Source organism: Anolis sagrei, chromosome 6 (genome assembly GCF_037176765.1).
Source record: "Anolis sagrei isolate rAnoSag1 chromosome 6, rAnoSag1.mat, whole genome shotgun sequence".
NCBI classification, from domain to species: domain Eukaryota; kingdom Metazoa; phylum Chordata; class Lepidosauria; order Squamata; family Dactyloidae; genus Anolis; species Anolis sagrei.
Genome location: NC_090026.1, coordinates 92,539,492 through 92,552,380, shown reverse-complemented (window position 1 = coordinate 92,552,380; position 12,889 = coordinate 92,539,492). Strand labels below are relative to the sequence as shown.

Genomic DNA, 12,889 nt, shown 5'->3' with positions numbered 1-12,889 from the left:
CCCCATCAGTTTTCATCTTGCTAAAGATAAAATGTTGTGGCCCTGGTAAAGATAAAGTTACTAACTTTTGAGTTAAATGGACATTAATTTTTTCATCTCGTCCACTTTGGTGGATTTAAACATGGCATACTTTTGCCAAAATATAATTTATAACATTTTGTCAGGAAATATTTGAAGGAAAATAAACATTGGTAAGAGGGATTAACTTTGTTTTCATTTATCATCTCATCTGATTCGAGTTTACGAAATATTGAGGAGTTGTCTTCCTTTTGAGCAGTGGAGAGTCACACTTGATAACTGAGAAGAGGCATAGAAATCCTTCTCCTGTGTGACCTTTGGAGGCAGTTTCAGCTGACTTGTGTTAACACCATTTACTGTATCATTTCAAGTATTCTTCATCTCTTTTGTTGTAGTCCCTCTTGGAAGCCCATGATATTGTGGCATCAAAGTGTTATGAGTCTCCTCCCTCTAGTCCAGAAATGAATAATTCTTCAGTGAACAATCAGATTGTACCAGTCGATGCCATTCGCATCCTCGGCATTCATAAAAGAGCAGGAGAGCCATTGGTGAGTATGCAGAAAAAATAGTGGGTTTTTTTTTTCAAGCACTTTGTATGGAGAAACAAATGCTTGACATTTGTGTATATTTGCTTTGTTGTTTCCCTTTATTCAAAGATGAAATGCGTGCTTTGCTGCGTAAGGCCTAAAGATTGATGAAAAGTGGAAGACAAAAAAAAATGAGATGTATTCTGGGTTTTTCAGAATACCAGCCATCAGTGTTTAGCTATATACATGAGGAAAGGCAGACAATAATAGAAACACTTGCTAGCATTATTCAGAAGGCTTGATAATGTTAACACAGATTTTTTTTATAGTAAAGGTAAAGGTTTCCCCTTGACATTCAGTCTAGTCATGTCCAAATCTGGAGTGTGGTGCTCATCTCCATTTCTAGGCCAAAGAGCTGGCGTCCATAGACGCCTCCAAGGTCATGTGGCCGGCAAGACTGTATGGAGCACCATTATCTTCACACCAGAGTGGTACCTATTGATCTACTCACATTTGCATATTTTCGCACTGTCGTGTTGGTAGAAGCTGAGGCTAACAGCGGGCGCTCACCCCATTCCCTGGATTCGAACCACCGACCTTCCGGTCAGCAAGTTCTGCATCTCAGCGGTTTTACCCGTTGTGCCACCAGGATTTTGTGTAACCACTGTATAATTACAAAAGTATCATCACTTTTTGTAAACTCAGTTTAGATGAGATGATATATCTCCAAACACATATTGAGTAGAAAAAGTGAAAATACATAAATATTACTCTTCTAGATTTCTGTTATATGCAGTATTTGGTTGAATGTATAAATATGTGTTACTTCACATAGAAATTGCTTCAATAATTGTGCACTTTTTGGTATGTTATCTGAAATATTTTTGAATCATCATTCTAATTTTGGGGATAAATATTTCAGAGCTAAATGCTGGTATTCTTCATGTTCTTTAGGGTGTGACTTTTAGGGTAGAGAATAATGATCTGGTAATTGCAAGAATCCTTCATGGAGGAATGATAGATCGACAAGGTCTTCTACATGTGGGCGATATCATTAAAGAGGTTAATGGTCATGAAGTTGGAAACAACCCAAAAGAGTTGCAAGAACTCCTAAAGAGTATTAGTGGCAGTGTCACTCTGAAGATCCTGCCTAGCTACAGAGATAATATTATTCCCCAGCAGGTCAGTAAAACTATATGTGATTTGAAGCGAGAGTTACAAATATTGCTCATTTATTTCCTTCCCTTCATTCTAACCAATTATGTTAAACAAGCTCAGCCATGCTTACAGTTGTCTGCAGTCTGTGTTTTACCAGCAGTCACTTAGAAGGCTATGAAATTCTTATATAGAATATATACCACTGATGATTATGGAAATTGTGACATGGTACAATCTAATCAGGAGGGGCTTTTTGCTCAGAATACTGCATTGCGAAACTGTTTGCACAGTGCAACTGTCTAATCAACAGTACAGGCCTACCTCAGTTAATAAAGCCTCTGATAAAGAAGCTCTTTTTTACAAGTCTTTTTACAGGAGTTGAGCTCAGCTTCCCTTTTCTTGTCCTTTGTCTAGCTGGAAGAGTTTGTTTTTTGTTTGGCAGCATTGGCATCAGGAAAATGGCAAAAGTGGGCTGGAGAAAAACAGGGTTTCAGTGTTGGGTTGTTTTGGAATAAACAATACAGTAAAGCTTGACCTCATAAAGAATGGGATTCTGATCTAGGTGATCCTACTGTTGCTTTGAAGGTGTCTGCCTACAATAGGCAAGGTCAGCAGCAGTTGCCTCCAGAATCATTTATGTGTGAGCAGCAAAACAGAAAGAATGGGGGAAAGCAGATTAACTTTCCTTACTAACTGCAATAGACTACTTTTAAAAAGCATAGCTTTGTAAGTTTTGCCACTCAAATGAAAATCATATGAAAAGTGGAGGCTATTGAAAGAAAATTTAAAAAAACCTCTGTAATGAAATTTGTAAGAAGCGTCTGAGTGATCTCTGGAAGATTCAAAATATGCAAGGCTCAGCTGATGTGGCTTTCATCTCATACTGTGTTTTCCCAAAAATAACATGGTGTCTTATATTAACTTTTGCTCTCGAAGATGTGCTAGGTCTTATTTTCAGGGATGTCTTATTTTTCCATGAAGAAGAATTCACATTTATTGTTGAATAAAAAATGAACTTTTATTATATACTGTACAGTGGTTGTCAGCCTATAACAGATATACTGCCCCTCATACACAAGGCCACAAAAAATAAGGGCTGTAAAGTACCTGGTTCCCACACACTGTCTGAAGACTATAACAATCTCCCACAGCAGTTCCTGGACTACTTGTACAGGAGGGATGGTATTGCAGCTTCTAGCCACCAGGGGGAGCATATTTTCAAACAAAAACTTTGCTAGATCTTACTTTTGGGGGAAGTCCTTATATTTAGCAATTCAGCAAAACCTCTATTAGGTCTTATTTCCAGGGGAAGTCTTATTTTCGGGAAAACGGTATGTGCCAAATGTTAGTTTTGTCTGAAATGTTTGTTGAAACCTGCAGAATGGTTCTTCTTTTTGTGGCGTCAAAATCTATCCCTGTTTTTGCCTTGTTATTTCTACCTCTGGCAGAAAAGTTTCTGTTTAAAAAAAGTAAAACCCAGGAATACATCTACTTCCTTAACTGAGGTATGCCAGTAATGAGCAAAACCATCTATAGGAAAAGTTTACACAAAATTCTTTTTTTGCAGATTTCTCTTCAACAAGATGAGTTGCATTCACTGGTATCCAGTTCATATCTTTCTGCCGAGTTTGTGTATAAAGTATGTGTGGTTTTTAGTTTGAAGAATGTACCTTGTGCTTTTTTCTACTCTACATCCTTAGATTAGTATTTTGTGCCTAGGATTACATTTTTCTTACTTTTTATAAGCTTTTGAGGTACAAAAGACATTTAAAGTCTATAGAATGCTAACAAAATATTTGGGAGCCATTGCTGTGTGGTTTACTGAACCTTTGTCATGTTCTCAAATACTCAGAGAAGAAAAGGCCATTGCGTAAAAATAAGTCAAGGATTTGCTGAGTCAATTTGTTTTGTGAGAAGGAATGCTTTTTTCCAAATCAAACATTATAATGAAATGTTTAGAAAGTGTTAGGTTTTTCATCAACTTGAAAGCAAATGTGAGCTGCTGGCAGACATTTGAAGTGTCCACAGATCTTCGGTGATATTTGTCTAGCTGAGGTGTAAAATTGTTCTGATTCTTCTTCATTGTCTTCTCAAAAAGCTTCTTGACAGTTTCCATCTATAAAAACAGAATAAAACACACAGCATAAAATATAGAATGACCAGTGTGTGATATGATAGCTTGCAGAAAAAGTGGGATTAAAATGCATACACTTTTTTTAAAAAAAACTGCATTCAGAGTGGTCTCTAGGACTGCTTGACATTTTTTGATCACTATTCAGTTACTGAGACTGTCATGATAGGTGAACCAAAGAGTTCAGGTGAGTGTATAAAGAATATATATATCTTCATGCTAATGAGATTCAGTAGAATTAATGAACAGCGTTTTTTCTATGACAGAGCCCTCAGTTCTAGCATCATCGTTAATTAAAAACTGAGCACATCTCCTGCCTCTCTTTCGATGATTCAGAGAACATTGTCATCCAATACTTTTGAGATACTTAAAACATTATTTTTAATTATACTTCCACACTAACACTAATCTAAATCAACTAAGTTAGTCCCAGTTGTACTAAAAGCTTTCACTTCTTCCAGAAGCTTAAACACGCTTGGGAAAAAACCCTAGATATGTTTATGAAATGTATGAATGTATTAAAACTGTTGGAAAATCTGGTATTTTAAGCTTTTTTGTGTTTGTTTTGTTTCAGGTATATGTAAAATGTCACTTTGACTATAATCCATACAATGACAACCTGATCCCATGTAAAGAAGCAGGGCTCAAGTTTGCCAAAGGGGAAATCCTTCAGATTGTAAATCGGGAAGACCCAAACTGGTGGCAGGTTAGAAAATGTTAAACTTAATTTAAACCTCTCTGCTTTTAATCCTCAGAAATGTTCAAATATTGTCTGGGCCTTGCATAATTCATAAGTATATTTCATTTTATTCATTGAGGCTTCCCATTCAAGTACATACTCTAAATAACTTACGTGCATATGTTTGGATGTCATAAGGTATTACAGGTTGAGCATTCCTTATTCAGAAAGTCTGAAATCTGTAATAATTCAAAATCCAAAATTATCCACATGGGCCTCTGAGATGGTGATACCTTTGCTTTTTTATGGTTCAATGTATGCAGGCTTTCTTTCATGCACAAAATTATTCAAAGTACTATGTACATGAAACATATGCATTTTGTGTTTAGACTTCAGCCTCATCTCCAACATATCTCATTATGCATGTGCAAATATTACAAAATCCAAATCACTAATGGTTCCATACTCAATCTGTACTCTCAAATGTCAGTGGAGGGCAGGTATTTTACATGTTTATAACTGGGATTTCTGTAGTTTTATGCCTTACATTAAGCCATCCATTCTCTATGATCTTGAAATTCGAGACAAAGAATAAAAAATATATTCATACACTTATCCCAGTTATTACTGTAGTCTTCAGGAGTGCTTGAGCTTACCTGGGATAAAAAAAAATCAAAAAATCATGTGCTTACATGTATAATTAGCTTCATTTAGATGTTATATAATTTTAGCCTGAGGGGATTGGCAAGTTTGATCAATCTTAGTGAATAACAAAGGATCCCTTTTAAAGCAATCTACAATCCTAGGACTAAATCTCTTGCAGAGATTTGTTCTTACAAAACATCAGCCCCATAGCAAATTTCTAACACAAATTTCTGTGTCAGAAATTTCATGCAACTCATTTCACTGCTGCCTATGCTCTCATCAACCATTGCATAAAACAACTGATTGGCTTCTTTCTTATAGACAGAATCCTCACTTTCTGTCCTGAACAATCCTGCAGTAGATCTAGTCTATGGATAGTTTTGTGTGAAAAAAATATCTGTTCTGATATTTCAGAAGCAATGGAGATAGCAGAAACATTTGTTCTGGAAATTCTTTTCCTCATCTGTGTAAAGCTTAGAAATGTGCACCTTTTCCCCATTTCTCTTAACCTTCTCATTTTCCTTCACAAGAATACTGGATCTTTATTAAAATTATGGGATATTATTTGCATTTTTTAACATTATTTCTGGGCTCCAGACTATAAATAGGAGCCTTCGAATAAGCATCCACTTTATACAACCAGTAAAGGGAAAATTGTCCTATTATCTTGAAATCTAACTTCAGAGTTATAAAGAAATCAGTCTGTGATCTTGCAAGAATGCAGTCTACTGAAACCAATAATACTTTGGGTCCATTTCCGTTCTGGGTAAATTGGTGGAAAGCACTACTAAATATGTAAAACATATAGAATAAGTCTTGCTTAGCAGAAAGTATCTTGTTTTCTGCAAAAGAAGTCCTTTGCTAATATTTTTGAGTTGTTTAGAAATGTCAGCAGTACTTTGCCTGGAGCCATTTGGTTGACACAGTATATACCTACTTTAAGTTCAAAAGCTTCAAAAAGTCCATCTCCCCCAAGACCACTAAATAAACTTGTCGATCATGGGTTAGAAGAATGGGGTTCTATTACAGATCAAGCCAAGAATAAAAATAAATTGATACTTCTTTTTGCAGTGTAAGGCGATATGGGGTTCATAGCTCTAAAGGGGTCTGGTGCTTTTTAACTTGTTCATATATAAGCTGGAAATATGAATGAAGTAATTATTATTATTATTATTGTACCCTGCCTCCATCTCCCCAAAAGGACTCAGAGCAGTTTACATATGGCACAATATGCCTAAAGCAACGCATAAAATAAACACACAATACAATACAAGATAAAACCAAGCACATAAAACAATAATTTCAGCTCAAAACATCTCCATAAATGAAGGAAATGGGCCACACAATGACAAATGCCAATGGGATTCCAAGGAACCCTTTAAAGCAGGGGTGTCAAACTCATTTTCATCAAGGACCATGTCAGCCTTATGGTTACCTTCAAAGGATTGGTTGTAAGTATATGACAGTATAAATATAACTTACATAAGTATGTTTTAACTTACAAATTCTCACGGTCTAGAGTGACATTCTAACATCCAAATGCTGTTTTAACCTACAAACAGTGTAAAAGTGGCTTCTTTGCCCCCTAAACCAGTTCTAACAGCAAGACAGAGATAACCAAAACACGGGCTGGAGTAGCTCTGGCTTTTCCTGCAAGGCAGAAACCCCAGCTCCATGTGATTGCTTCCCCTGAATGTTCTGGGAAGAGTCCAAGCTGGAGATTCCACTCCAGAGATTGCAGTACACCCTGGTGCAGCAGAGCCTCGGCGTAAACAGCGAGTACAGGGCTTCCAGCAGATCAGAGCAGCCTCTGAACCTCGTGGCTCAGTGCCTCAGCCTGTGTGCCTTTGCCTGCTTACTGTGTGCTCTTCAAGAAAAGAGAGAGCAAGAGAGGGAGGAAGAAAGGCTGGAATTACAGTATGAAAATGATGCTGTTCTGCCTTGCTGTTACACTGGCCAACACACATTTTGTTGCCTCAAATGTGCTTCCTTGCCACAGTGGCTGGATGGAACTAAGCACTACCTATCTTTGAACATTTTATTTAAAAAACGGGGGTGGTTTTTTTGGGGGGGGGGAGGTGAAACGGATTAATAGCATTTCAGTGGGAAATTTTGCTTTGAGATAAGAATGTTTTGACTTATGAACATAGAACAGAACACATTAAATTCTTAAGTCAAGGTGTCAGTGTACTTTGAAGGGACATTGTGATACCTTGCATTCTATGGAACAGGTTGATGATGCAGGAATTGGCATAGTCACTCCTATGTAGCCACAATCCACCGTCCAGTTTTTAAATATTTCCAGGAACTCTGAACAATGAAGCAAGTAAGAAGGCAACTATGATGCAAGTGCAGGATGCTGAAACATATTTGTTGTCGCCTCAATGCCTTATTCCTGTAAAGCTGGAATTCCTTTGAGTACGGGTGTCTCCTGCTTTTTGATGGTTCACTTTACTCAGTCTGCTCTTTCAACCTTTTTAATTGATATGCTGAACCTATTAATTTGGTGTGTGGGCCACTCTTTCACCCACATGTTGAATTAATGAGTTCAGGTTATGCATGATTTAAAGGGGCCGAGAGGGGGGGGAGTGAATGGACTCTGCCTTTTCCATACTCCCACCTAAGAAATGACCCAAAATAATAATGGATATGATTGAAAAGGATGATCAAAGGAGCAGTTTTCTTTGCCAGAGGAAATATGGTCATATCCCCATCCTTCTGCAGTTTGGCGGCTGTTGAATTAGTAGGGGACACAGTACTCAATCTGAATGAAAAGGCAGCGCTTTGTGTGATAGTTTTGTGACCACACTTGCATTTTTTAAACTTGGTGTCATTTTTTTCATTCAGTTCCTCCCTACTCAACATGTTAGGGACCAGAGCATTGTAGGTTCTGCATTTTGACACTTATTCAGAGTGCTCTGGTCCCTAACCTGTCAAATAAACAAGGGATCGTTTTTATTCAGATTGCAAGAATTGTCTAGTAGACAGATCAACATCAACAAAAGTTTTGAACTTTTAGGAAAAAATATATGACCATAATAGTATAGGGCATAATCATCATATATGTTTATTAGGTGAAATTATTAGGTTTATGTTTGTTAGGTCATATGTTTATTAGGTCACATGCCTGTAGAAGATTATCATATCAAACAGATTTGCTTTCTATACACATATCTTCTTATAAGGAACATATTCCATACTTATTGGCACAAGATATGTTAGATAGAGGTAAGAAACACCAGCTTACCCAACATTCACAGTAGATGAGCATACGTTGTACATGTCATCTGTTGAGGAAATTTACACATCTCATACAGAACATTGATATACATGCCAGAATTTGGTTGCATTTCAGCATGTCCAGTGCACTGACATCATCCAGCCTACCTGTAATCAATGTTTCAAATAGTATTTCGTATCTACTGACAGTTCAGCTAGAATATTCTGCAGGGTAGCAAAACAGTATTGAAGACAGCTTTTTCAGATTCAATTGCCAAAGGGCTAATAGGTTCCTAACTGCTGCAGTCTGACAGTTTTTGTAGCTGTTTTGTTGCTGTAATTACATGCCTTCATGTTGTTTCTGACTTATGGCAATTCTTAGGTGAACATATAATGGAGTTTTCTTGGCAAGTTTCGTTGCCTTTCACTGAGATTGAGAGACTGTAACTTGCCTGAGGCTCCTCAGTGACTTTCCATGACTGAGCAGAGATTCAGATTCTGGTCTCCCAGGATCTAATCCTCAAACCACTGTACATCACGTTACAGACATTCATTCACCTGAGTCTTATCAATTTGTGACTTGGGGGTATTACTTCTCAAATAAGACTGGTTTGGGTGGACCAAAACATCTGGTTCAGACTTCCTATCCCGGTTTAGTACTCTAATGCTATACAGCAGTGTTTCTCAAACTGTGCTGCTCCATGTGTTTTGGACTTTCAGCTCCCTGAAATCCCAGTCATTTTACCAGCTGTTGGGAATTGTGGGACCTGAAGTCCAAAACATCTGGAGGAGCAGAATTTAAGAAATCCTGCTATACGGTATTTCCTTTCTCTTGAAGAAGCTAAGCTTCCCAGAATATCAAGGCAGGAAATCCAACATTATCTGAATGTGGACTCAGATAACCCAGTTCAAAGCAGATATGGGATTTCCTGCCTTTATATTCTGGGATATAGGGCAGTGTGGAATGGCCCTCAGTAGCTGTAATTTGGCAAAGATGCAGCTCTATCCTGACATTGCAGGTTTACTGTGTCATCCAGTAAAGAGGTTTTTTTTTGGGGGGGGGGGTGATCCAGGGTCTTCTGCAAACTGCCCCATCTGTTTTCACAGTCCTACTGCAATACATTTGCAAAGTTCTTTGAAGATAAAATTGCTTACATCCACCGTGATCTGGATTCAGCAATTGAATTTGATCATTTTTATGAATAGCCTAGAGCCCCATCTGGTCTTACATGAGATGAAATGGAAAAAACAAAACAGAAAGAGTAATGTTCCTCTTTCTCCTATATTTTTAATCTGAATCACCAGGTGAAACTGAGGGCCCTTCCACACAGCCATATAATCCAGAATATCGAGATAGATAATTCACAATATCTGTTTTGATCTGGGTTGTCTGAGTCCACACTACCATATAATCCAGTTCAGTATGGATTTTACAGCTGTGTGGAAGGAGACAATAGAATCATAGTATTAATGCAGTTTTGCACCACTTTTATTGCCATGGCTCAATCCTGTGGAATCCTAGGGCTTGTAGTTTTATGAGGCACCCACACTCGTTAGTGGATAATGCTAAATACTGTGAAACTGCAACTTCCATGGTTCCATAGCATTGATCCATAGCAGTTAAAATGGTGCAAAACTGCATTAATTCTACAGTGCAGATGCACTCTTAGACAAAAGGAAGTTCAGTTATACAGGTTACAATCAGTGAAATTTGTGGCTAGTAGAGAAGGCAATGGCTTCTAGCTTGAATAGCTTCAAAGACGGTTAGTTATGGAGAATCCATCTGTGTACATCTCAGGATCAAATACCGTACGCTGCTGAATATAAGTATGTTGTCTTTATGTTCTACTTGTAATTCTCTCAAAGGCATTTCTTCAAAAATGAGATACTGAACTAGACGGACTGTTAATCTAATTTAGCAGTACTCATCAGTATTGCCCACTAACAGTGTTATGGTGTTAGATACATATAAGTAGTTGTTTTTCAGTCATTCAGTTGTTTTTGACTCTTCGTGACCTCATGGACCAGCCCACGCCAGAGCTCCCTGTCGGCCGTCACCACCCCCAGCTCCTTCAAGGTCAATGCAATCACTTCAAGAATGCCATCTAGCCATCTTGCCCTTGGTCGGCCCCGCTTCCTTTTTTCCTTCCATTTCCCCAGCATACATATATGTTCAAATAAGAAATATGTTTTTAAAAAATTAAGCCTGGGCTAAACCAAATGTTTTCTGTGACTTGGTGTCAAAAGGTATATGTTTAATTTGTTTCTAGGCTAGCCATGTCAAGGAAGGAGGAAGTGCAGGACTCATTCCTAGCCAATTCTTGGAAGAAAAAAGGAAAGCATTTGTAAGACGGGACTGGGACAATTCTGGTAATATGTACAACGGTGTGATTCTTTGCATTACTTTTTAGTCTGCAGTATCCATAAAGTATGAGAAAAGAGCCCATAAGTAGTGACATTTATTGGCAATTAAAATGGTTTGAATTAAAACACTTGTAAGTTGCTGAGGCCTTTCTGCCACCTGCTGGTAAATGAGCAGCAGCAATATTATTTGTTCAATGAATTCTAGAGTAAATTTATCACTTTGCCTTTATAAATATAAGGTTGGGTTTCTTTGTTGAACTGCTTAGATCAGATATCACGGAACATGTGTGTACTGTGCTTTCTAAATCATTTCATCTATTTCCAGGTCCATTTTGTGGAACAATAAGTAGTAAAAAGAAGAAAAAGATGATGTATCTTACAACCAGAAATGCAGGTATTTAACTTTTATTGCTAAGTGTTACATTGCAAGAGAATAACCCTGGGAAAACATTTAGCATAAAAATGTGTGTGCTTATCCTTAACCCGTCTTCTCAAAATTTGCTTCTTTAATGCTATCTCTAAGATTCTAAGTATCCTAAAAAGCACCAAGTCACATTTGATCTTGAAAGCAAAGCAGAGTCAGCCTTTGGCCTTGTGAGATCATAACCTTTTGGAAAACCAGAATGTCCAAACCCTTTTGGAAGTGTGATCTTTTGGAGATTGGCATTCACTGCTATTTGGAAAATCATAACCCTTTTGTAAAGTATGGTCTTCCTAAGAAAAGCTAAAAACCCGTTTAAGTGAATCTTCTCTTTAGTGGTAAATGTCAACAAGTATTCATTGAAGACAAATTAGGTTTTTCAGCTGTTAGACCGATAACCTTGTTATCTCTTTGAACTGTTAGGAACAAAGATATGCCAATGCATAAAATATATAGCAGATCTTCAGATGTGTTATTTCAGTTTCCCAAAACATCTACTCTCCCATAAAATATATTTGGTTTACATCATTCTCTCAAGAAACAAAATAAGTAGTCTTTGTTAAAATAATATAGTTGGTTTACTTACAAACTTCATGTATTGAGCATACAGGTACATTGCTTATCAGTTGAAAGTTTAAACAGTAAGTTTTCTAAGGCATTATGTTGTAATCTCTTCTCTGTAGTTTCTAAAGATAATGAACACAATATTAAACACACACACACACTGACTTCTAAAATGGAGTCTTAGTCCGAATAGTCCCAGATCTGATCACATGGTCTGCAGTCCCTCCCACAACCTCAAACATAGAGTTAAGGGAAAACTGCATACCAGTACACACATATACAATACAATAAGCAATCTGAATTATATATATAAGAAATAACTAGTATGTGAGGCTTTTAGAAAGTTGCTATTTCCAAAAAGAAACCACCAATGAATAAGAGGTGCTATATTTCAGAGGAAGTAACTCACAAAACTATCTATCAGTATTCTTGGCAAAAGGAAAATCCATAATAAATTGATTAGGGTCTCTCTAAGTTGACAGGCGACTTGCATGGAGGCATGAGCCTCTTTCACATTTATGCATCGTTAGTGGGAGTCACATATTCAGTACGTGATAACAGCTTGCACACCTTGCATGGGAAAGTTCTGCTTTATCTTCTCCAAATCCACAAGCTTCCTTACAGAGGTTTTTTCATAAAAGAAGGGGATAGTAATCCCCAACAAAATGTTGTTTGCTTTATAAAATGTAAAGTGTCTTGCTTTTAATATGCTTTTAATATGTTGTATTTCTTTTTGTAGAATTTGACCGCCATGAAATCCAGATCTATGAGGAAGTAGCAAAAATGCCCCCATTTCAAAGAAAAACACTGGTTTTAATAGGAGCCCAAGGTGTGGGTCGAAGAAGTTTAAAAAACAGATTCATTGTGTTAAATCCCACAAAATTTGGAACCACAGTGCCATGTATGTTGTTATTTTTTCTTTATTGTAATTTGTTTTCTGAGGCATGTACATTAATTGAGCAGATGTGTACAATCTGACCCCAGTATCCATGGTAGATAATATTCCAAGACCCCTGTGGATATGTTGAACTGTGTATAATTGTAAATCCTATATATCCTATATCTATGGTTGCCTGGGCTCGAGGCAACCATAGAATTGCACTGAAGAGTCACCAGCACTTTTGTGGGGAATATTTTTTGGAGTGTAAAACCATGGACATCGA

At 37.3% G+C, this 12,889-nt stretch overlaps 1 protein-coding gene and 1 long non-coding RNA gene across 11 annotated transcripts in view; one reads left to right on the top strand and one right to left on the bottom strand.

Moving 5' to 3' along the window:
* PALS2 (protein associated with LIN7 2, MAGUK p55 family member) overlaps positions 1-12,889 on the top strand; it is a 47,719-nt gene that overhangs the window by 22,877 nt on the left and 11,953 nt on the right. For 7 of the 10 annotated variants that reach the window (XM_060782077.2, XM_060782076.2, XM_060782084.2 and 4 more), the window contains exons 4-10: positions 414-566; positions 1,500-1,727; positions 3,271-3,342; positions 4,409-4,540; positions 10,648-10,762; positions 11,067-11,135; positions 12,466-12,627. In XM_060782077.2, coding sequence (XP_060638060.1) covers positions 414-566; positions 1,500-1,727; positions 3,271-3,342; positions 4,409-4,540; positions 10,648-10,762; positions 11,067-11,135; positions 12,466-12,627 — 931 coding nt within the window. The remainder of the gene's footprint in view (positions 1-413; positions 567-1,499; positions 1,728-3,270; positions 3,343-4,408; positions 4,541-10,647; positions 10,763-11,066; positions 11,136-12,465; positions 12,628-12,889) is intronic. The other 3 variants (XM_060782080.2, XM_060782082.2, XM_060782083.2) reach the window with 3 other exon arrangements.
* On the bottom strand, positions 2,744-5,930 carry LOC132778765 (uncharacterized). Its single transcript, XR_009631772.2, has 3 exons — positions 5,124-5,930; positions 4,688-4,752; positions 2,744-3,819 (listed from the first exon to the last, which is right to left on the bottom strand). It is a non-coding gene; the product is annotated as an uncharacterized lncRNA (long non-coding RNA).